We start from the raw sequence: 21,304 nt of genomic DNA, 5'->3' as shown, positions 1-21,304 counted from the left end.
TTCGAACAGCAAGACGCGTTCACGTGCGAAACACATGTGCCGATGCGACTCAACAAGTGTTCAAGGTGCACCTAGCCCTATTGATTTTTGTAGACGTCATGACTAGCAGTCTTGGGTGCACTGATCCAGGAATACCCGAGTGTGGCGCGCTACAACGCGTCTTCTTTACAACGCTCATCGCAATTGTGCCGCTTCTCATACATTTACCAGTCTACCAAATGGGGGACCATATCGAGAACAAGGGCACGCGCCCTAGTGCGATCGTTGTCGGTGCTGGTGCCGGAGGTGTCGCGACTGCAGCGCGACTTGCAGCATCAGGCTACAAGGTTACTGTAGTCGAGAAGAACGACTTCTCTGGCGGGAGATGCAGTTTGATACATCGCAACGGATATGTGAGTTGACAAGTGTGCGGTGCATCGCACCCCATCGCTAATCGCTACGCAGAGGTTCGATCAAGGCCCGAGCTTGTTGCTGCTTCCTCGATTCTTCCATGAGACATTCGAGGATCTTGGGACCTCACTCGATGCCGAGGGCGTCAAGCTGGTCAAGTGTGAACCGAATTACAACGTTCATTTCCACGATGACACTACGTTCAAGCTCTCAACCGACATCTCCATCATGAAGGGTGAAATCGAGCGTTTTGAAGGAAAAGACGGCTTCGAGCGATACCTTGGTTTCCTGCAAGAATCGCATCGCCACTATGAAGTTTCCATCATCCATGTGCTGAAGAAGAATTTCTACTCGTTACTGAGCATGGTTCGCTTCGATTTCTTGTTGCATCTCTTCGAGCTACATCCGTTCGAGAGTATCTACTACCGAGCGAGCAAGTACTTCTGGACAGAGAGGTTGCGAAGAGTCTTCACATTTGCAAGCATGTATATGGGTATGAGTCCATTTGATGCCCCGGGAACCTACAGTCTGTTGCAATACACGGAGTTGGCTGAGGGTATTTGGTATCCCATTGGCGGGTTCCACAAAGTCAGTATATTCCAACGTGGGAACTTCTCTCGCTAACCTGATCAGGTGGTGGAATCTCTTGTCAACGTCGGTGAGCGCTTGGGCGTTGAGTTTAGGTTCGATAGTCCGATCCGCAACATACAGCTTTCAGATGATGGGAAGCGTGCCACAGGCGTTGTCTTTGAGGACAACACCAAGGAACCGCTAACCGCCGATGTTGTTGTTTGCAACGCAGATCTGGCATATGCATACAATCAACTTCTTCCCTCTTCCTCATTCGGGCGATCCCTCTTGAAAAAAGAGGCTTCTTGCTCCAGCATATCCTTCTACTGGGCACTGGACCGACAATTTCCTGAACTAAGCGCCCACAACATCTTTCTCGCCGAAGACTACAAGGAAAGTTTTGATAGCATCTTCAAGAAGCACCTGATACCAGATCAACCCAGCTTTTACGTCAATGTCCCGTCCCGCGTCGACCCTTCTGCGGCGCCAGAGGGGTGTGATTCTATCGTCATCTTGGTACCGGTTGGGCACTTGGAAGTCGATTCGACGAACTCGCACAAGGGCTCCAAGCACACGAAAGGCCTGACTCAAGATTGGGACTCTATGGTAGCATCAGCGCGCGAAACTGTCATCAAAACCATGGAAGCACGACTCAACATTTCACTTGGTCCCCACATCATTGAAGAAACCATCAATACGCCGCCTAGATGGAAGTCCTCATTCAACCTCGACCGTGGCGCTATCTTGGGACTGAGCCACTCCTTCTTTAACGTGCTCAGTTTCAGGCCGAAGACCAAGCATCGCAGCATCGAAGATCTGTACTTTGTCGGTGCAAGCACTCACCCAGGTACTGGAGTTCCTATTGTGCTCGCTGGTGCCAAACTGGTTACTGAACAAATACTCTACGACCGGCAGCAAGAGAGTCGCATTCCGTGGCGCCCACTAGGCACCAAAGAAACCAAGGCGTCGCCAGGTCCTCTGGATCGGACACAAAACGGACCATATCTCAGTTGGCTCGTTTGGATACTGTTGAGCATCTTCCTCGTGTTTACGACTGTACCTGGTGCTTTGTACTATCAAAATCAAAAGGCTGGCAACGGGTTGATGGGCGATTGGTAATGTGCTGGTGCACAGTTTGCTGAGGTATGGGCTTTTAATGCATCATACCACCTTAACTGTATCTACATAGTTCAATACCCACTTTTTATCGTCAGCCTAGCATGGATCATGATTGTAGACGGCTATTGTCAAAGGAACGTAGACGGCGAATATTAGATGTGTTTCCATCATTGTTCAAACATGATGATGAAAAAGAGGAAGGATTTATTATGCTACTATCAGAGAGGGTATCCCACGCTTAATCGTAATCACAATCTGCGCCACACCCAATAAACTATCATTACCACATTACAACTTTCACCGTACCTGCGGTACATCTTCCCCGTTCATGAGAGATCATCTTTTAAGCAAAACTCAAACCTCGGTCTAAACAGTGTTGTCGACATGAGGAGCAGTGCCGTTGTAGCCATCGGGGTGGGTAGCGGTCTGTCCGTTGTTCACGGCATCAGGCTTGCGCTTCTCGTGAACCATGGCATCACCATCGTAGTCCTTGATAGAGAGGCCGAGACGGGCCGGGTCGATGTCCTTGTGGCCCCACAGGAGGAGGGCACCGAAGCATGGCTTGGCTAGGAAGTCAAGTACACCGTAGAAAACAGCTTCACTGTCAGGGGCAATGACGTTACTATTCTGATGTTAGCCACTGTATGGTTATATAACATTCGGATCTGAGTGTGACTTACCCGCCCTCGGCGACTCCCCATGCGATTGGGTACAGGATCCAAAGCAGAGCGGTCATACTTCCGCACATCATGAACGCCTTCTCAACATCGCGGCCGAATGCCTTGGCGTGGATGCGCGACTCCCAGACTAGTTGGTAGACGATGTAGAAAAGAGCAAAGCAGCCTACGTATTGTTAGAAAAGATCTAGCAGGATACTCGGAGACAAAGTGAGAAAAAAAGAGAATGCTTACCAAAAGCGAAGTAGGCCCACTTGTAACGGTTGTCGATAAGGGCACCGATCAGACCAGTGATAACCATAATCTCATCAACCATGATGACCCAAAGTATAGTCGGCCATGGCATGCCAGCAGTCAAAAGCAAGTCGAGGAGCAGCAGAGGCGTAGTGATGAACCAGTCGATGTAACGAGCATAGTAGATCGAACGGTAGTTTCCTGCTACCTTGGGGTCGCTGCGGTGGAACTCGACTGCGATTGGTGTAAAGCCCAGGTTGGATCCCATTGTGACTGTAAGGAACCTTATCAGTATATGGCTCGCGTGTTTATAGTGTGAGGCTTGGAGACTTACAGTAGGCGATGCATGCGACGAAGACTACAGATGCGGTGATGTAGTGGAAAAGACGGTCGCGACGCTGCTTGCGGTAGGCGAGACCTAGGAAAACAAATCCGGAGAATCCCATCGCAGCGCAAATAGCGAAGTAGAAGTCGGATCCATGTGTTGTGATGGCAATGTCTGCCGTTGCACCGTTGACGGTGTTGTCTATTACATGTTAGGAGGATGTCCAAAACACATCAAATCACCCAGGGAGGGAGATATACCATTATATTGGAGCACGTTGTTTCTACGAGCGAGATCCATTGCGAAGAAGGTTGTCAATTGCAAAATTGATAGCACAGGATGGAGATGTACCAAGAGAAGCTTATCGCAGCCATGTGGCTGCAAGCTCTGGGTTATATCTTGGAAGCCAGCCCACGAGATCCAAACATGCCGTCATGACGACATATCTCGCGCGCGGGAATAGAGCTTGATCATGCACATGTTCGAAACCTCGAATCGAGCAAGGGCCACGATCGCTGGACAAACAAGTAACGACCAGTCAGAACCATGCGCTACAGTTTAGCATTGCCGGTTTCTGATTCCTCAATGGCTGAGATCACTGACCACTTGCAGCTTCTCGGTGTAATAGAGATGTCACACTATGCTCATTACCGACGCTAGAGATTCTGAGCATAGCGCCCGGGCTTTCCGTCCCACCTCTTGAGTGGAGGGCCACTAGGATTAAGCTTTATGACGTCGATCTGTTAAGCTTACTTTGACATCGACTTGCGTCAATCGCATGTCCGCTACTGTTAGGCTGGCCTCGATTTTACGGTCTGTTGAGGTCTGCTGGTGTTGACACATGTATTTCGACATGGGAACGCGTAAGCATAGTTTTCAAATGTGCCGCATAACGGGAACGATTGCGGGACAGTTGATCATTACCGCATCGCATGGTGGTGTGATCTTCTTGTGCACTTACTGCCCAGGCAGGCATCGATCCAGTCGGTGTTTTTTTACGTCAGTGCGATTGAGAGCGTTAGATATGCTTGCTGCAGGATCGACCGCTACGGCAAGGATCGGCACATACAAGCTTTCGTCAAAGCGGGGCGAATCTAGATTCTACAGCGTTGCTAGGGTTGTGCCTCACTCCACCAAAACAACGCACCGCATGTGTGACAAGTCTTGTTTGAATGCTTTGAATATTAATTAAATCTTGCTAAAAAGACTTCGTAGAGTACGTAAAATGGTGGTAGCGTTTAAGTCGCGAGTCCAACCGGTTTATTAGACATGTGGTCCAAACACACAGGCGCTGCTAGCCCAAATAACTAATGAGAGATTTCCGCAGATTGCTCGATCCCGTCTCAGACTGCACATCCGACTCGGATCTCACTGTCGCGACTTCTCGCTGATGAGCGATATCTTCCTCAGTGAACCAGTTTCCGTGTAGGCCGTAAGGTATCCTAGTCCCAAGTTGAATCTTGCAAATGACAGTCTGCATGTCGCTTGCATCCAAAACCCACAACTCGCTCTCTGCATCTGCTTTGCATTCTCCGTTCTCGTCTAGCTGGTCTTCGTTGAAGACATAGAAGAGTAAATAACCTTCTTGTTCGGTGGCGCCAGCGCCATCATCAGCTTCAGCCTCCTTCGTCTTACGAGGCACGAATCTAGCTTCTTGGCCAAAGTGATTCAGCGGAAGTTGGAATGCTTTTATGGGATCGTTGTGGTCGTTTGACGCGAGTATCTCATCAATTGAACGGTTGTCAACACAACCGTTGACAGCCTGTGGAGGTGATTGCTGAGCGCGTCTGAGTAGAGTCTGTACATCTACCCTAACAAGTATATCGATTTTGGTCGCCTTGCCTAATGCCGCACCGAACGATTCATCTGAAGTGCTACATCCATAAATGTATCGTGCGCGCGACATTTCCGTGGCAGGATGTATGGTGGGAAATTCGAAAGGAATGGCTGCTAATGCAAACTCGTGAGTGATGGTGTTAGACGAGCCCGGAGCGAGTGAGAACCGGTAGTAATACAATCGACATTGTTCTTCGTCGTCGTATGAGATGGGGATGTTATGAGGCGCCCTTGATGACTCTGGCTCGTTGTGTTGTCCCAGCAAAGGCGACGTGTCGTCTAGGAAAGGCTTCTCAGGATCTTGAACCTGTTCTTCGTCATCATACTTGGCGAAGAAGGACATGGGTTTACTGCGCACTATCTCCTTGTGATTCGGATGTGGGGGAGGCTCGATGTTGCCAGCACTAAAGACCAAGGATGCAGACGTCAACCGGCAGGCTAACATGCTGACAGCAGAGACACCACCGGCGCTGTTGTACTCATCCCAAGTGTTGGCTGTGTGAAGGATCAAGCAACCGTCTGTCTCGAACCAACGTACTGACTCGGGATGATGTCGGGGAAAGATACCGAACCTAGCGGGTTTCTCGGGCTCGTAGAAGACTATGGGCTTATTCTTTGCCAGGTTCAAAGGAGTAAGGGAGAGTGGCAAGTCGAGTATAACAGTGTTATGTCGGGATACGCCAAAATCATGCATGAGTCGTCCGCCAGAGCATCCAGGGACTGGTGCATTAATGATTCTGCTTTCTTCCGAGCTAGTTCTCTTCGCGACCGAGTTTTCAGCTGGAAGACAAGAATAGTGGACATAGGGTGCAACAAAGTTGCAGTGGAAGAGAACCATCTCGTTAGTCTCTCTGTCAACCTTGGGATGACCCGTTGTCCACTCCTTCATCCAGCTCAGCAAGCCAGATCCACCAAAAGCTTCACGCTTTTCATCGGCATGGGAGTCTCGGTCGCCAGGTGCAGCTTCTCCTTCGGCACGATTTCCGTCAAACCAGCCTACTGTCTCGAGGCTTGGCAACGCGATGCGCATCGGCGGCCCACTCTCGCATGTTGCTAGTGCACGTCCATCGTGATATAATATGCTGGTGTTGGCCACGCTGATTCGCTTGACAGCACGTGCAGAACCCAAGATGTGCGTCCAGAAGACAAGCAGAACAGTACGCATAATGCGCCATAGAATGAGCAGCAAGCTGGATGCTGGATTAACAAGCGTCGCAATGCTAGGCAGAATAGGCGTGCGAAGTGTCGGGTTTTCGACGGCAGTACGGTACACGTCGGTGAGAATGAACTGGTTCACAAAGTTGACAATGGGTTTCGTAGGGTCGGTGAGAGAGCGGCTGAACCATACTCCCGAGAGCATGCCATCGCCGTCGAACCAATGCGCCTCACGTCCCAAGTCGGAGTTGGTCACGGGATTACCGCCGTTGCGGACGTACATGCCGCCCAGCAGCTCTTCTGGGATTCGGCCGGTCCATGAGACGGGCGTGGGAGGACATGTTGTAGTGATGGGCGCAAAGTTGCCAGCGAGGTATCTACAAGGAATCAGTCAGGGCGATGTGTAGATTTTGGGGAGTCAACTAGGAGGGTATGCGTACGGGTGCTTTGGCGTCTTCGACTTGCTGTGCGGTCCAGTCTTGGACATTACGGCGGTGTTATTGTCTTGGCGGCATTGAAAGACGCGTGTGGGTTGGCTCAGGACAACGGCGCAGGCAATTCATTAGTACAGTGGATTTGATCTGTCTTCACATGTCGCCGCGGCGAAAGCGGGACTGTGTCAGGAAGTGGTGGCATGATGCAATAAAGACAAGGCTGCTGCCCAGTTCCACGGGTATCCGGTTGACGTCTGCTCGTGATGGCGGCCAGACAATCGTGATGTCATGTTGAAGCTTGCATGAAGACTAGTCTGTTTTGGGCAGCGCGCATCCTCCATCTCCGCCCGAGCAACGCCGTCTCAACGACATTGCAAATATTCTATCATGGCCTCTTCCGCGCAATCTCTTGTGCCTGACGCCCGCCGCGGCCTAGTCTGTTCCCCTGCAGCATTGGGTCCATGAGTGACGCTGATTGCACATCTCTCCGGCTACTCCCTTCTGTTTACACGGTGCCATCATGGGTTTCGACTACGCGCTCGTGTACGTGACGCGCCCTCTTCCTGCGTTCCACCACTATGGCTGACATTAACGGCTAGTCATCTCAAGTACACGATCCCCCCGGCCGTGGGGCTTACCTGGCTCTATCGCCCTTTCTTCACCAAACTTGACGTGTACAAGGTCGTTTACCTGATATTGGTTGGTACGCGCATCCTCGCCAACACTTCTCGTGCTAACAGGCCAGGTCGCTGTGCTGTCGACCATACCATGGGACTCGTACCTCATTCGCACCGGAATCTGGAGCTACCCCGCTCATGTCATTGTTGGACCCAAGCTGCTGGATATCCCTCTAGAAGAGGTCTTTTTCTTCGTCGTGCAGACATACAACACATCGATCCTCTATCTTCTCCTCAGCAGGCCCACCTTCCAGCCCGTCTACCTCAGCCCTGAACGCGGCGCATCCGGCCATCGATGGCGATACACCAAATTTGCTGGCCAAATCTTCTTTTTGGGCGTGATTGCGTGGGGATGGCGTTGCATCAAAGATGACAGCAAAGGAACTTACACTGGACTCATCTTGATATGGGCCGGCCCGTTTCTGCTGCTGCTCTGGTATGGCAACTATCACTATGCCTTGAACACCCACTAACTGGAAGCAGGAGTCTTGCATACCAATTCATCCTGGCGCTCCCTCTAACCAATACCGCGGCACCCATTATCCTTCCGACACTTTACCTCTGGATCGTCGATACCTTGGCCTTGCGTAGAGGAACATGGGTAATCAACACAGGTACAAAATATGGCGTGCACTTATGGGATGGCCTCGAAATTGAAGAAGCCCTCTTCTTCTTGGTTACCAACTCGCTTATAGTATTTGGTCAATTGGCGTTTGACAATGCTCTTGCAGTGCTATACACCTTCCCGGCGTTATTCTCGAAGCCCTCCCTGCTCCCATCACCCATGGTCTTGATGCGCGCTTTGCTCACTTCATGCTCCAAGTACGACGATGCGCGCCTTGTAGGCCTTGGCGAGGCTGTGCATCGTCTCAAGCGAAAGAGCCGTAGTTTCTACCTCGCCTCCGCAACGTTCCCTGGACCTTTACGGGCGGATTTGTTGCTACTCTACTCCTTCTGCCGCGTTGCTGATGATCTGGTGGACAATGCTTCCTCTGCCGATGAGGCCAAGGACTGGATAGCGAAATTGCGCAAGTTCCTGAATAATACTTACAGCGATTCTGCATCTAAGCCTACTATACAAGCCCAAGTCCGGGAAGACTTTCCGGCCGGCACGCAATCTGCACTCCTACAGCTTCCAGCTGCTAAGCTCTCGCACCAACCGTTGGAGGATCTTTTGCGCGGGTTTGAGATGGACCTTGCTTTCGACAAGGAGCCTCTGATCAAAACCACGGGGGATTTGCGTTTGTACTCGGAGCGTGTGGCGGGCACTGTAGCTCAAATGTGCATTGAACTCATCTTCAACTGGTATCCTAGCGCTTTACCTGTTGAAGAGCAACGGACTATAGTTGCTGCTGGTAACGGTATGGGCGTGGCCCTACAGTATGTCAACATCGCGCGCGACATAGAAGTAGACGCTAAGATTGGGCGTGTTTATCTTCCTCTGAAGTGGCTTGCTGAAGTGGGGTTAAGTTACGACGAGGTATTAAAGAAGCCAGATCACCCGCAAATCGAGGCCTTGCGTAAGCGTCTTCTGAAGGATGCATTTTCTCTATATGAAGAGGCTAAAGATGCGATCGAGCGTTTGCCAATTGAGGCGAGAGGCCCTATCCGGGTCGCGGTTGAGAGTTACATGGAGATTGGAAGGGTCTTAGGACAGGACAACTTCAAAGTCAAAGCTGGACGTGCTACTGTGCCCAAGTCGAGGAGGATAATGGTTGCTTGGAGAACACTTAATCGCTAATACAACTTGCGAGATTTATGCCTTTAATGCTTGTAACAATACCAATGAACTGCCTTGCTTGCAGGATCTCCAAAGTCGTGATGCATGAGACGAAAGCGGAGAATGTGATTGGCCGGACCGGAAACGTCTGTGATTGGCGCACGTGCAGTATTGCGTCCCGTTTCTCCAACTCGCACCTGAACTGTCTCTCCATCATCAACCATATTTCCTGGAACCCTTAAAAAGCGTAATATGTATCAAAACCGGCTACTGGATCCAACGGGCGCGTCTCTTGTTTCCACTAGCAGGAAGAAGAAGGGCGGGCCGCGGATCGTAAACCGGTCGGCAAAAGGCAATTACAAGAAGCTACTTTGGTTCAAACAGCCTTGTAGGTACTCACGTAGGTCCCTGTGATAGGATATATCTGACGTGTACAGTTCCCGATAACTATACAGATGAGACCACATTTCTTGACCACCTTCAGCGCAATCCAAGATTGCAGCCCTACGAATTTTGGTCACTGATGGGTGACGCCACGGTCATCGTGCAGCATCTTGCAACAGTGATCATATTTGCCTGCTGTTTCGTGGCCATCATTCATGATAGAGTTTCGCCTGTAGCCATAGTGGGGTGGGCCACTTTATGCACAGTTCTAGCCTGGTTCTTATGGGACCATTGGATGGGCCAGGAGTTCGCGACCGTCTCCAACGTGGCATCGACACCCACTTCAGATACAGACAAAGCTGGACCACAACCCTCATCAGCGCTCTCAGGACGAGCTCAACAGCGTCTAGCAACTGCCAAATCAGCCCTGTTGATTTATGCGGCTTTACTTGGGCTCAGTCCGATTCTCAAGTCACTGACACGCTCCACGACAAGTGATTCAATATGGGCGTTGAGTACATGGCTGCTTATGATGAACGTTGCTTTCTTTGACTACAGTGGAGGTACAGGTGCACAGTATGAGAACCACTCTCCTTTTGAGTATACATGCGGCTAAGTCATGTGTCTCTAGATTACCAGCTTCGATATCCACAAATTCGGCCATGATGGCGTCAGCTGTTCTTGCCTCGCGTCTTCCATCCACTACGCACGTCTTCTCGCTGACTCTCTTTTCCATTGAAGTTTATGGTCTGTTTCCAATATTCCGTCGTCAGCTCCGCGCTCGATCTCCGTGGGGGCACCTCGCCCTGACCATTACATTGGCAACAGGCGCATGGGGTGGCCTTTTCATCACCTTGACAGGAGGAGGCCGCGGCGCATTCTTGGCGGGTGCAATTGTAGGAGGCGTCCTCACTCTTTTGAGCATGGGAATCTGCAGTTGGTGGCTCATCGGTCTCCAGAAGTATAAGAATGAGATTCATGGTCCATGGGATCCGGCAAGACCCGTCATCCGACGGCATTGGGATTGAGCTCTTTATCTTCGGACTCTTCTCCGTAGGAGTAGCGGTTCTCGCAAGCAAAGAAAGAACAGACTCCGTTTGGTGGCCAGGTCTCCGTGCGACCATCGATTCCAGAAGCCTGTGCCCATCGCGCGGCAGTGCTACTTTGTAGACTCGACTTTGAGTGTACCTCTAACTGTAATTTCCCATCTTGTCTTGTCCACCTGACAAGGTTGTCGCTAGAGTTACCAGTGACACACTTGTTCATCCGAACAAGCAAGTCGTGAGCTCCAACATCGTCCCCGCCAACAAAATGTACAGGCGACCATGGCAGTTTCCGATCCATTGCTTTGCCTTTACTAGCTCCAGTCACTACAATTCTATCCAAGCTCTCGAGACCTGAAAGCATGCTCCGAATGAACTGCCAAAGCTCACTTCTGAACATAGGTACTGAAAGGTGAATCACGAAGTCAGCGTAAGCCTCATATAAATTCCTACAGGAAAACACCTACTGATAGGCCATGCCTCTAGATTTACTCGTAAACACCGCAGGCCGACTGCATCGGCGCGAAGTGAACCCATAGCTTCGTTGTTTGCTAGCGCAGTGTACTGTAGCCACTCACGTGCAATATGAGGGCGATCCGAGTTTAGGTCGCGCAGGTCAATCTCAATATCTTGAATACGCGTTCTGTAGTCGAGAGGGAGCGCATGGAGGAAGGTGCGCATTCCAGTAAGATTTGAGAAGCGAAAGGTGTTTTGCGCGAACAGTGGACGGCGGTCGATTTCGTGATAGGTTCTGCGACATGTTTGGAGCAGAGCAGCGCCTGGTGTTTTAAGAGCCGTGCCATCTTGTCGATCTTTTGAGCTGTGAATCTGGGGGTCGATTATGGGAGCTTCAGCAACGAAGCAAAGTCCAAAGATGATGTGTTTGATTTCTGCAGGCAGTTGGAGGAGTGCCGATTGTGGCTGAAGATTACTAGGGGGTGATATGGTAATAGCCATGATTGTAGCAAAGTATATATTAAGAAAACTCAATCTTTGAAGGTGGTATCACCTCAGCTTTAACTACAGTGTGAAGCGGCAAGGCGTTAGCTGATGGTCACGGCCCATAAGCCGCTGTCATGCTTTGTTTATCTATGCATCGTGGCGTTCCGCCGATTCAGCACCTCAGCCCGAGCTGAAATCTTTTCACAGGACGGATAGCCTAAGCATTAAGGTACCTAGCATTCCCCAGTCATGGCTTGTAAAAAGTGTGTGGAGTGCTTAGAATTTCCGTGGAGGGTAGCTAAAGCGGTGAGTTGAGACCCACAGTTTATGTCTTCGCCGATGGCGACGTTGATATCGGCGCATTACGGAACTGGAGCGGCTCAACATAAGTCTCTGACTGATGGTCGTCACCTTTTCCTGGCACTTGGCCGACGCTGCGACGCGGGATAAGAATCATGGCTGTAGTGCAGTGCCGATGTGCGTGTTGGCATCGGAGCAAGCCTCGCTCCCCGCTTCCAACACATCAAACCCAACAACACCAGTTTGCACAATAATGCTACAACATGAACCTACGGAGCTGCTCCACGATGTGCTCGGACGCGTGTCGGATTTCGAATTCTAGCGACAAGTGCGACCTGAGCACAGATTCCGGCCCCCAACTTGAATATGAGCGAGGCTGAAAGAAGCGACTATGGTGTGCCAGTTACCCGCCATCGCAATTTTGGTCCTCGCGTGTACTGGACTGGACTGGACTGGACTGAACAGCGCGTAACTCTCGACCACCCTGAATTGATATCTGCTTTGTCAATTGCAAAAGTGAAAGAACAAAGCCATGTCTTTACGGCCAGACGACAGCTCCAGGCGTTCGCGGTCCAAGTCGCCTGGGCGCGGTCGAGAGCGTTCGCGCTCACGCAGCCATGATGGGCGCGAGCCTCAGCGATACGGTGCAGCTGACAACGGAGCTGCAACCCCGCAGTATGAGATTAGGCAGCCGGGTCAGGGTCAGCAATATGCGACGTGAGTACTGCGAGAATTGACTCTGCCAAATGTTGCGACAGACATCGCACGGATTAAACTGAGACATGGCGGCCAGACCAGCGAGCGAACCCATTACCATGGGGAACTACACCGATCTCCCTCCGCACGAGAGACCTGGCTATTCTCAACCCGCGTCCTTTGCGCGTCCCGCGCCCACGGCAGGCCCCTCGGCGGGCGTCTCTTATGCCCAGCCTGGCAATGTTCAGTATGCGCCGACCGCACACAACTTTGCCTACACCGCAGCCCCAGCTTCCCATAACGCGCCTACGAGGACACCGGCGTCGACAGCGACTTCGAACGGGGGCCCTCAGTATGCCAATCCAACCCTCCAGTATACGGCGAAGCCAGTGGGCGGCGCCGGCCAGCCGCCACACGTACGACACAACTCCCAGCCCATGAGTCCCTCGTACCCTCCGTCGGCTCAATTGCAATACACAGCTGCATCGCAAGCCCCTTCGCCGCAGCCCCAATACACGACCATGCCACACGCCCCTCCACCCCCGTCCCAGTATCCCCCCATGTCACAAGCTCCTCCGCCGCAGTCCCAGTATGCGACCATGCCACAGGCTCCCCAGCCGCCGCCAACTGATCAGTCCGGCTATCCACCTCCGCCAATGGGTCACCACGCGCAGCGTCCCGATCACCACCGGGCTGCTTCTTACTCGGGTCCAATGAGCACACACGATGGTCGCAATGTGGTCGAGCTGCGTCCACAGGGTCACCTTGGTGCAGGCGACAGACCTGATGGGCTGCGCATGGACAGGCTGTCGGTGAGCGGAAACCGACCCGACCTGCATACTATCGTCCCTGGAGGTATGCCTGGAGGATTTCCAACGGGACTACCACCGCCGAGTCCTCTGCTCGAAGCTTACCACGGAACCTATCAATCCATCAGCCCCATGCCTCAGGCGCTGATGCTAGACGACGATCTTGACCATCTGCCTGCCCTCGACACCCTCTCTCCTCGGGCTTCTGGCCATTCTATCCACGGCCGTCACCGTTCTCGTTCCACTTCGCGGCGATCGCCAAGTCCTTCGAGGTCTTCCAAGCATAATGACAAGCTGGCACTGGCGGCATATGGCCGCGGTGAGCGACTACCCGAGAAGAAGGAGCGGAGAGCAAGAGTGTATGACGCTACAGACGACGCTCTAGCGCTTGTTGACGCTCTGGCTGCGCGAACCCCCGACGTGGATACTATAGTCGATATCCTTCCGGCTCTATCGCATGACCAGATGCTCGAATTGAGAGCTGAGTACAAACGGCACTGCAAAGTACAAGGCAGGGGTATCAACATCGCCAAGCATATCAAACTCAAAACGTCTGGCAATTTCGGAAAGATCGCCTACGTGACAGCCTTGGGAAAATATGAAGGGGAGGGGTACTGGGCGAACTACTGGTATCAGTCAAACTCGGCGCGTCGCGAGCTACTCATTGAGTCGTTGATGGGCCGTCAAAATTACGAGATTCGCGAGATCAAGGACGCATTCAAGGACAAGCGTTACAGCGACTCTCTGACCCGATGCATGGATAAGGAGCTCAAAGCCGACAAATTCCGAAAAGCTGTGCTAATGGCACTAGAAGGTGAGCGGCAAGAGGAAAGCGATGTGTGGCCGCCCGAGTATCGCATGCGTGATGTCGACGCTCTATACAGGGCTGTCAGGGCTAAGGAAGGCGGAGAAAGCACCATGCTCAGCATTGTTATCATGCGAAGCGACGCGCACTTGCGCGAGGTGTTAAGGACCTATGAGAAGAAATACCAAGGCAACTTTGCGAGAGATGCTCTGAAGAAGAGCAACAATCTGGTTGGTGAAGTCATTGCACATATCCTCAATGGCGTCAGTAAGTTTTACCCGCATAAGTTTGCGTCTCACACGTGTACTAATTGCCCACTCAAGTTAATCGTCCTGCAAGGGATGCAATGCTCCTACACCACGCTCTCATGGATCTCATGGAACCTTTAAATGATTCCCGATCTTCCAACAGCCGGCTGTCATCACGGGAAGCCACTTCTAGCAAGCATGAACGTCAACAAAGGGTTGAATTACTCATCTCTCGCCTTGTGAGATTACACTGGGATCGTCAGCATCTTTTCAGGGTCAAGGCAGAGTACGAAGAGAAGTATGGCCGCGTAGTCGAAGAGGATATTGAAGAGGCTACGAGAGGTGACCTGAGAGCATTTTCTATTGCCATCTGCCAAACGGCAAGATAGTTAGTTTCGTTCATGATCATCTGGTGCAGCGATACCCGATTCTCTAGAGCCGAGAGTGTGAGCCATGTAAGCAATACGTGTATACGTGTGTCCGTGTGTAGAGCTACGTTTTGGCAAATGGTATACATTTGCTAGTCTGAGAGCTTGAGTTTTTGAGTGGATAATAATGTCACTACCTTGCCATCTGTTCTATTTTGCTCACGTCTGTGTAGTTGCCTTGTCCTGTATCCTACAAATCACGCCAAAGTTATATAGGATGATAGAATAGAATGTGAGATAATGAGACATGTTTTATCACAAGAGAAAGCCCCGAACAAGCTGCGGTAGGATGCACTCCATGTCTGTAATACATGAACCTACACAATCATACACAGTTAGTCTCTTAGTCCCCTCTTCCGCGCCCAAGGTGTCCTAACACTGGTAGACTAAAGAGGATCTACGTCATGCATCCTACACATAGCAGCACCATTGAATCGGCCACTAGTATGGACGAACAGAACCATCATAGATCTTCTCCCCATTGACCTCCTTGCCAGGAAGATCGATGACGAAGAACTTGCCGCTATCTGCGGCAGTATGTCCAAAGATAACGTTAAGACCCCCAGTTACGCTCTCCTCAGCAGTCAAATGGCCCGCCTCAGTTCCCATATCTGTCTTAACCCACTGTTCATGCACTATTAGCATACAATTCGCATACCAAGGGCAGACAGGGACGCCTACACCAGGGCATATAGCAAGCACTGTAAAACCGTCTTTTTCGAGCGATTCCGCCCACTGCACGGTAAGCATGTTAAGTGCGGCTTTCGATACCTTGTACGCAGGAGTAGGCTGGAACTTGAACATTGCTGATAGGGCCATCGAGCCGAGGCTTGAAGAACTAATATCGTGTTAGGGGCACGCAATTGTATAAGAAGAGAGAAAGGGAGAAAATGATTACATGTTTACAATCTTCTTGAGCTGACCCTTTTGAAGGATCGGTAGGAAGGCTCTGGTGACATTATGCACTCCAAAGACATTGATGTTTAGCACTTCGGTAAGATCTGTCCTGGTAGATCGTCAGTACACACAAGGTACAGATGATGCCCTAGCTCTCAACAACGCACATGTTCTCAATACCACCCTCAGTGTGACTTGGAACGCCAGCGTTATTGATAAGAATATCGAGGCCCTTGTCACCCAGAGAGCGCTCAACATGCTGCGCTGCCTTCTTAGCACTTTCCTCGGACGTCACCTCTAGAGGGACAAACTCGATGCGACCAGCTGATTCAGAAATCAACTTCTTAAGCGAAGAGTTCTCAGAGCGAGCGGCGGCGAAAATCTTGCTAACTTCAGACGCGTCTTTGCGAGCTAGGATCGTAACGTAGCCAAGGCCAATTCCTCGGGATGAGCCAGTAATGAGGTAAGAAGCCATTTCGACCAGGGAAGGTATTGAGTGTAAGGCTGGAAGATGTTCTCCAATTGATTTCCTGTAGTAATCTCACTGTACTGCCAACTATCTCCCTATATTTCCTCAAGGCTGTCGCCAAAATCAAGGGTATTCGGTGCCTTTTCGGCGTGGTCTTTCGAGTTGTTTGATAATGCATCGCGGACTTTAGATTTCAACAATGCGATAGTCAAGATAACCCCGGTTATTTCCTCGAGCCTCATTGAAAACGTATGTGGTCTTTTCTTTCGTTTGACGTTTGTGTGTATTGCTGAAATGCTTAAGAATACATTGTTTGTCAGCGCTGGTCGTCGGCGAAACCGGAGAGCGTAGCATCCGGTTCTAGTGAAAGCCAAGTCTACTATCGTGATTAGCTTGGGAAACTACTCGCAAAATGGTATATGCTGAATGCATGGGTGCCTTGTACATGACTTGCTGGGATGTCCAAGGCCATGTCTTCGAAGAACCATGTTGCGCTATATTCCAGCGAATAAACGCACATTGAGTTCTCTGTCAATGGTGACGCTACAGCTGGACTGTATAATCGACTAAGTGTGCAGCATGCGAGTTTGGAGTACAAGCAGAAACATGCAAAGAATGAGAAAGACAAGATGTTGTAATGTCATATGAACAAAATTAAACGCTACTGAAATCTACTTTAGTCTCGCTGCGTACATGTACACCGCCCCATGTCTCAACCTTGTCTTCAGCATCATGGTGCAGGTCATGCTCGCACTCGTGTTCGCACTCGTTCTTATGCAGAGCAGATATCCTGCCACGGCGCTCGCCTCTGTGGCCATGTAGTTCACCAGCAAGCTCGATCGTAGACTCGGTATCTAGATTGGTAGCTGTCAAGGGTTGGCTGCGTCTCCTTTTAGGAGCACTACCAAATGTCGGGACGGAATTTGGATTGCCGTAATTACTGGGGCCAATGGACCTGTCGCTTGACCTCAGATAGGTGAATATGCCACCGCAAGAGCGAAGAATGGGGCGAAGAAGAGGGAGGGATGCTAGTGAAAGGGTGAGCCAGTCATTCTAATAATGAGGGTTAATATAGATGACTGACTTGCAAAAGATGCCAAGTTTACATCGCACACTGCCCATATCTGGTCGTCGATGCCATCGAAAGTGAGATCCTGATTGTTCTTTCTACCTAGCGCGACAGTATGAATAATAGTGCCAAGTGCTGAGCCGCAGACTCTTTAATCGCGTCAACAAAATTCAAATGGTGTTGCGTGTGGAGAACTTACAGTAGCCCGGATGCGAACATGGCTGCCACGGCGATCTTACGTGCGGCTGAGATGTGAAGTCTATAGATCTCGATGAGTGGACACAGCAGTATTGCAACTTCAAGAATGAAGTGCGGTATGCTTGCTGCAAAGAGCGACAGCATCGGTGTCAGAGGGCATTTACCCGGGACGTCTTTATGCCAAAATTTCCGAATCGGTTGACATTGCATAGAGATGAGTGCAACCTTTGGAGGTCAGCATGTTGCTCTTGGAGTCCGAGGTCGGTTGTCCACTTACCCTGACGATGATCCAAACTACCGAGCAAACGAACAGGATTCTAATAGGCTGCCTAATGATTGAAAGTGAAAAGGTTCTCCAGTAGAAGCCTAGTATCACGAACTTGGACAGTCCAACGGAGAATGTGTAGAACCACATGTCTACCCAAAGGTCCAAGAAATAATGGTACACAATCTCATCCTCTGGCATGTCCACGTCTTGGAGCGACTTTCCTAGTCCCCATCGCATCTCTTGCTATTGTTAGTGCTCAGTTGGCTCGACTGTGCGATACTACGTACTGTACATGCTAATGAAGGTAAAGGCGCTTCCATTGGAGAAGGCAATAACAGCCAAAATATCTTCCCATACCAAAGCATGCCTAGTCTGACGGCGAGAAGCCAGCCGAGAGACTAGTGCAATCGCAGCAGCTACATAAGGTATAAGCGCCGCTGTGTAGAGTTCAGGTTGTCTGTTTTGCCCCATGGCAGACCGCAAAGTGGATCGTACGCCAATGATATAGGCTATCGAAGGATGATGTCAGGAAGTAAAGCGCTGCATGGGCAGCTGAGACAAATGGTAAACAAAGTGGTACAATTGACGCGGTAAAAGCTTGGATTTGCGACCGTTGCACCTTTTGCATCTCATAAGTGATGCTAGCAGCAGTGGTTCCAAGCCAGGACAACCCTTACTCAAGTCACACCCGCAGCGCCCGCCTGAGCGGTCGATTGACAGTCGATAAGCGCAAAACGCTTGATAGGGTCGCTACACCCTAGTGATTGTAAGGCTGCACGATGGCATGGCTCGTTTCGGTGTAGGTCTTCTCGTATTCAGGCCACAACGCAGCACCACCAAACGTACACCCACGCAATCTGGAACGAGCGGCGCTGCAGACCTTATTGTTTCGAGAGCAATTTCTTGGTATCCAGTGGAGATAATGTGCAGCGACACAAGCCATTATACAGCACAGGCTTTCTCAAGGGCCTGGTCTTGTTTGGTCATTCGCGATCATTGTGGTCTACTTCTTTGCAAGTTTGCAGTGTACATTAGCCAATTTCCACAACGCACAAAACACGGATCCTGATTCAGTGAGACTTGTTGGACGGTCTTTTGTTCAATCGTTAATTCTCATGTCTTGCACCCAACTCCAGATACTCGTAGTAATGCCCATGATGGGTGCTCAAGCACGGAATTGCAGGGAATCTCCACTGTCGCTTGTTCGTAGACGCGGAATGAAAGCGCGATCGAGGAGTCCCGCACATAGCGATGATCCTGGGCTGTAGATCAACGGTGCTGCATCGGAATATGACTGCAGTCAATGGGCATCATGTGGTCTGGAAGCAATCCTATTTGTTCGGATCCATCCGCAGGGCGCCCTGATGGAACAGATAAAGAATCGAAGGAATCAGCCATACTGGATGTTTGTGACAAGGGTTCGGGCCGAACGTGTATACGGCTATGGTGCATATCTTCCGATTAGCATGACGTCTTTGCGGCACGGTTCGCGCCTGTGGGATTCCCTCATTCGTGCCGTACTGCAATCTGATCGGTCATCCTACAGGGGAACTCAGATGCCATCTAAGGGTCCAGGCGGCTATCATGGTTTCATGGTGAACCCGGCACGCGGAGATTTCCAGTCGTGACTCGTTGCTACTGGTGGACTAACACCAGATGCATTTTGAGGTAATTCATCCGCGTATGTGTGGAATATGTGCGCGAGATTGTTCTGCTGCATTAAGATGCGTGCCCTTTCCAGTCCCCGTCGAATGAGGGGAAGGTGGGCCCATGGTCGCAGTACATCGTATCCGTTCCGGATATGCTGCTCTTGCTTAGTCTCTTCAATGAAGGCGAGAGCCGGGTGGTCGAATGCAATAAGGAGAGTTGCAAAGCACGCAAATGTTGGATATAATGTGAAGTGCGTTCCCATCTTCCTTCCCATGAGCTGCTCGTCTGCTATACTTAGAAGCAAGGCTGAACTCTTTATGCAGTGTCGCGCGTGATCCCTTGTGACCACTATCGTTTCGTGATCTTGAGCGCCAGCCTCCTCTTCACTAACTTCCAGTATCTTGAGCACTGATGGCCAGCCAAGCACTACGTGTAAAGCGATATACTGAACCCGCAGGAAAGATTTTCTAGAGTCAAACAGCGGCGTCGAATCGATGGGGAATTGGACAACTGAAGGTAGATGGTCGTACCATTCGCGTACTTGTTTGCGCAACTCGCCAATGACAACAGGTGCAAATATGACCTGTCCTGTAAAGTACCCAACCACTTCAAGGGTCTGTGTCAGGAACTTTCTGAGGCTAATTTGCGCTAGAAAGAAATAGAAGCCTGAATCTTCCTCTTCGAACTGGGGAAGCGGAACTAATTCGTGGAAATGGCGCAGTCCGATGGGATGCATCTTACATGTCGCCTCGAGCTCATGGAGTATTGTGGAACATGCCCAAAACGCTCGATTGAATGCTTCTTGATCGGACGGATTGTATCGCTGCATTATTCTGGATGACAGGATATGCATGCAATCACGCGCTGCTTGCGTAATAGAATTCCATGTCTGTAAAGGCCTAATAGCAAACTTGAAGTACGAAGCTTGCAGGATGCGACACTGAAGGGTGGCCAGATTGCCGATACGAAGCGACAAATGCTCGAGAATTCTTGAGCCACGTGCAAAGTACTCCAGTCCAGGTGTGAGGTTGTCTGAATTATTGTTTCTATCTTCAGAGATAGCACCAAGGGCCAAGATCAAAAAGGCTAGGCATGTCGGTGCATCGGATGATGCAAAACTATCCAAGTCTCCTTGTTCAAGCGCGCTGATACACGTTTGTTGGTCGAAGATTGGTGTCCAACGAAGGAAGTTCTCCACAAACGACTGTTGGAGTCGCCGGCAAGTTCGTCGCGATAAGTCCGCTGGACGCAACATGACTGCATCACATTGGTCGGCTAGTCGTTCACCAGCCAGGATCTCGTCATCGTAAAAGTCAGCTGTGTAGTCCCAACTCTCTACGTGGATGTATGGAGGCGCGCGGAAAGTTGTAAGACTAGGTCTTGGGGTCTTGCCTTCGGTGCTTGTCTGTCGGTAAGCGAAATCATATGACACTGGTGTGCCGACCGATGGAATGGACACGGTGGTATTGTTGACCATCTCGATGGCCATTCTATTGGCGCTTGAGTGTCGAGATCTAGGCTCCGGTGGAGGGTATATGTCGCTATGAGTAGACGTATTAGGAGAGAGCGCGGCGGATCCATGTACACATTGCTGTGTAGAATCCAGTCTGGCTTCGACTTGTGCCAGTCGTCTTTCAATGCTTGACCAAGCTTCTGGTGATGGACCAACTGGTTTCGTCCGGTCACCCACTGTTGGTTTTCGATAAGTACATTCAATTCCAAGCTCAGTACAAAAACCACATGACTATGACTGTTAATGAGCGGTACGTTCAAAGCAGATGCGTCTCACTAACCGGTTTCTGAGCGTCACAGCGAGTCTTCCGGAATCTACAGACGTTGCACTAAAAATTATGAGTAATCCAGGTAACGAAGTAAGAAGCAATTTCGACCCACGGCTATCGCTATACGTTTTCTGGGGTAGTTCTCGACGACAGCCAGACTATCATCCACTGGGCTTGTGG

At 50.7% G+C, this 21,304-nt stretch overlaps 6 protein-coding genes across 6 annotated transcripts; 3 read left to right on the top strand and 3 right to left on the bottom strand.

Annotated features, from left to right (window-relative positions):
• Positions 1 to 218: 218 nt before the first annotated feature.
• On the top strand, positions 219 to 2,079 carry J4E82_000446 (uncharacterized protein; the record flags this gene model as incomplete). The annotated part of the gene is made up of 3 exons (XM_051726767.1): positions 219 to 392; positions 445 to 978; positions 1,024 to 2,079. The coding sequence occupies 3 exons, from the start codon at positions 219 to 221 to the stop codon at positions 2,077 to 2,079; spliced, it is 1,764 nt and encodes a 587-aa protein (XP_051593192.1).
• A 366-nt stretch (positions 2,080 to 2,445) lies between these two features.
• J4E82_000445 (uncharacterized protein) lies at positions 2,446 to 3,615 on the bottom strand (the record flags this gene model as incomplete). Its single annotated transcript, XM_051726766.1, has 5 exons — positions 2,446 to 2,701; positions 2,760 to 2,922; positions 2,991 to 3,263; positions 3,325 to 3,516; positions 3,576 to 3,615. The coding sequence occupies 5 exons, from the start codon at positions 3,613 to 3,615 to the stop codon at positions 2,446 to 2,448; spliced, it is 924 nt and encodes a 307-aa protein (XP_051593191.1).
• Positions 3,616 to 7,260: 3,645 nt separating this feature from the next.
• Positions 7,261 to 9,158, top strand: J4E82_000444 (uncharacterized protein; the record flags this gene model as incomplete). Its single annotated transcript, XM_051726765.1, has 4 exons — positions 7,261 to 7,283; positions 7,340 to 7,439; positions 7,486 to 7,853; positions 7,901 to 9,158. The coding sequence occupies 4 exons, from the start codon at positions 7,261 to 7,263 to the stop codon at positions 9,156 to 9,158; spliced, it is 1,749 nt and encodes a 582-aa protein (XP_051593190.1).
• A 3,358-nt stretch (positions 9,159 to 12,516) lies between these two features.
• J4E82_000443 (uncharacterized protein) lies at positions 12,517 to 14,753 on the top strand (the record flags this gene model as incomplete). The annotated part of the gene is made up of 3 exons (XM_051726764.1): positions 12,517 to 12,523; positions 12,605 to 14,383; positions 14,440 to 14,753. 3 exons carry the CDS (start codon positions 12,517 to 12,519, stop codon positions 14,751 to 14,753), a joined length of 2,100 nt encoding a protein of 699 aa, XP_051593189.1.
• A 480-nt stretch (positions 14,754 to 15,233) lies between these two features.
• J4E82_000442 (putative secondary metabolism biosynthetic enzyme) lies at positions 15,234 to 16,164 on the bottom strand (the record flags this gene model as incomplete). The annotated part of the gene is made up of 4 exons (XM_051726763.1): positions 15,234 to 15,416; positions 15,474 to 15,630; positions 15,691 to 15,798; positions 15,857 to 16,164. The coding sequence occupies 4 exons, from the start codon at positions 16,162 to 16,164 to the stop codon at positions 15,234 to 15,236; spliced, it is 756 nt and encodes a 251-aa protein (XP_051593188.1).
• A 3,111-nt stretch (positions 16,165 to 19,275) lies between these two features.
• On the bottom strand, positions 19,276 to 20,832 carry J4E82_000441 (uncharacterized protein; the record flags this gene model as incomplete). Its single annotated transcript, XM_051726762.1, has 1 exon — positions 19,276 to 20,832. One exon carries the CDS (start codon positions 20,830 to 20,832, stop codon positions 19,276 to 19,278), a length of 1,557 nt encoding a protein of 518 aa, XP_051593187.1.
• Between the last annotated feature and the right edge of the window lie 472 nt (positions 20,833 to 21,304).

The sequence above is a fragment of the Alternaria postmessia genome, assembly GCF_024291825.1.
Source record: "Alternaria postmessia strain BMP 2775 chromosome Unknown scaffold_2, whole genome shotgun sequence".
Classification (NCBI taxonomy): domain Eukaryota; kingdom Fungi; phylum Ascomycota; class Dothideomycetes; order Pleosporales; family Pleosporaceae; genus Alternaria; species Alternaria postmessia.
Note: the sequence above shows the minus strand (reverse complement) of the source record. Positions and strands in the feature narration are given on the sequence as shown.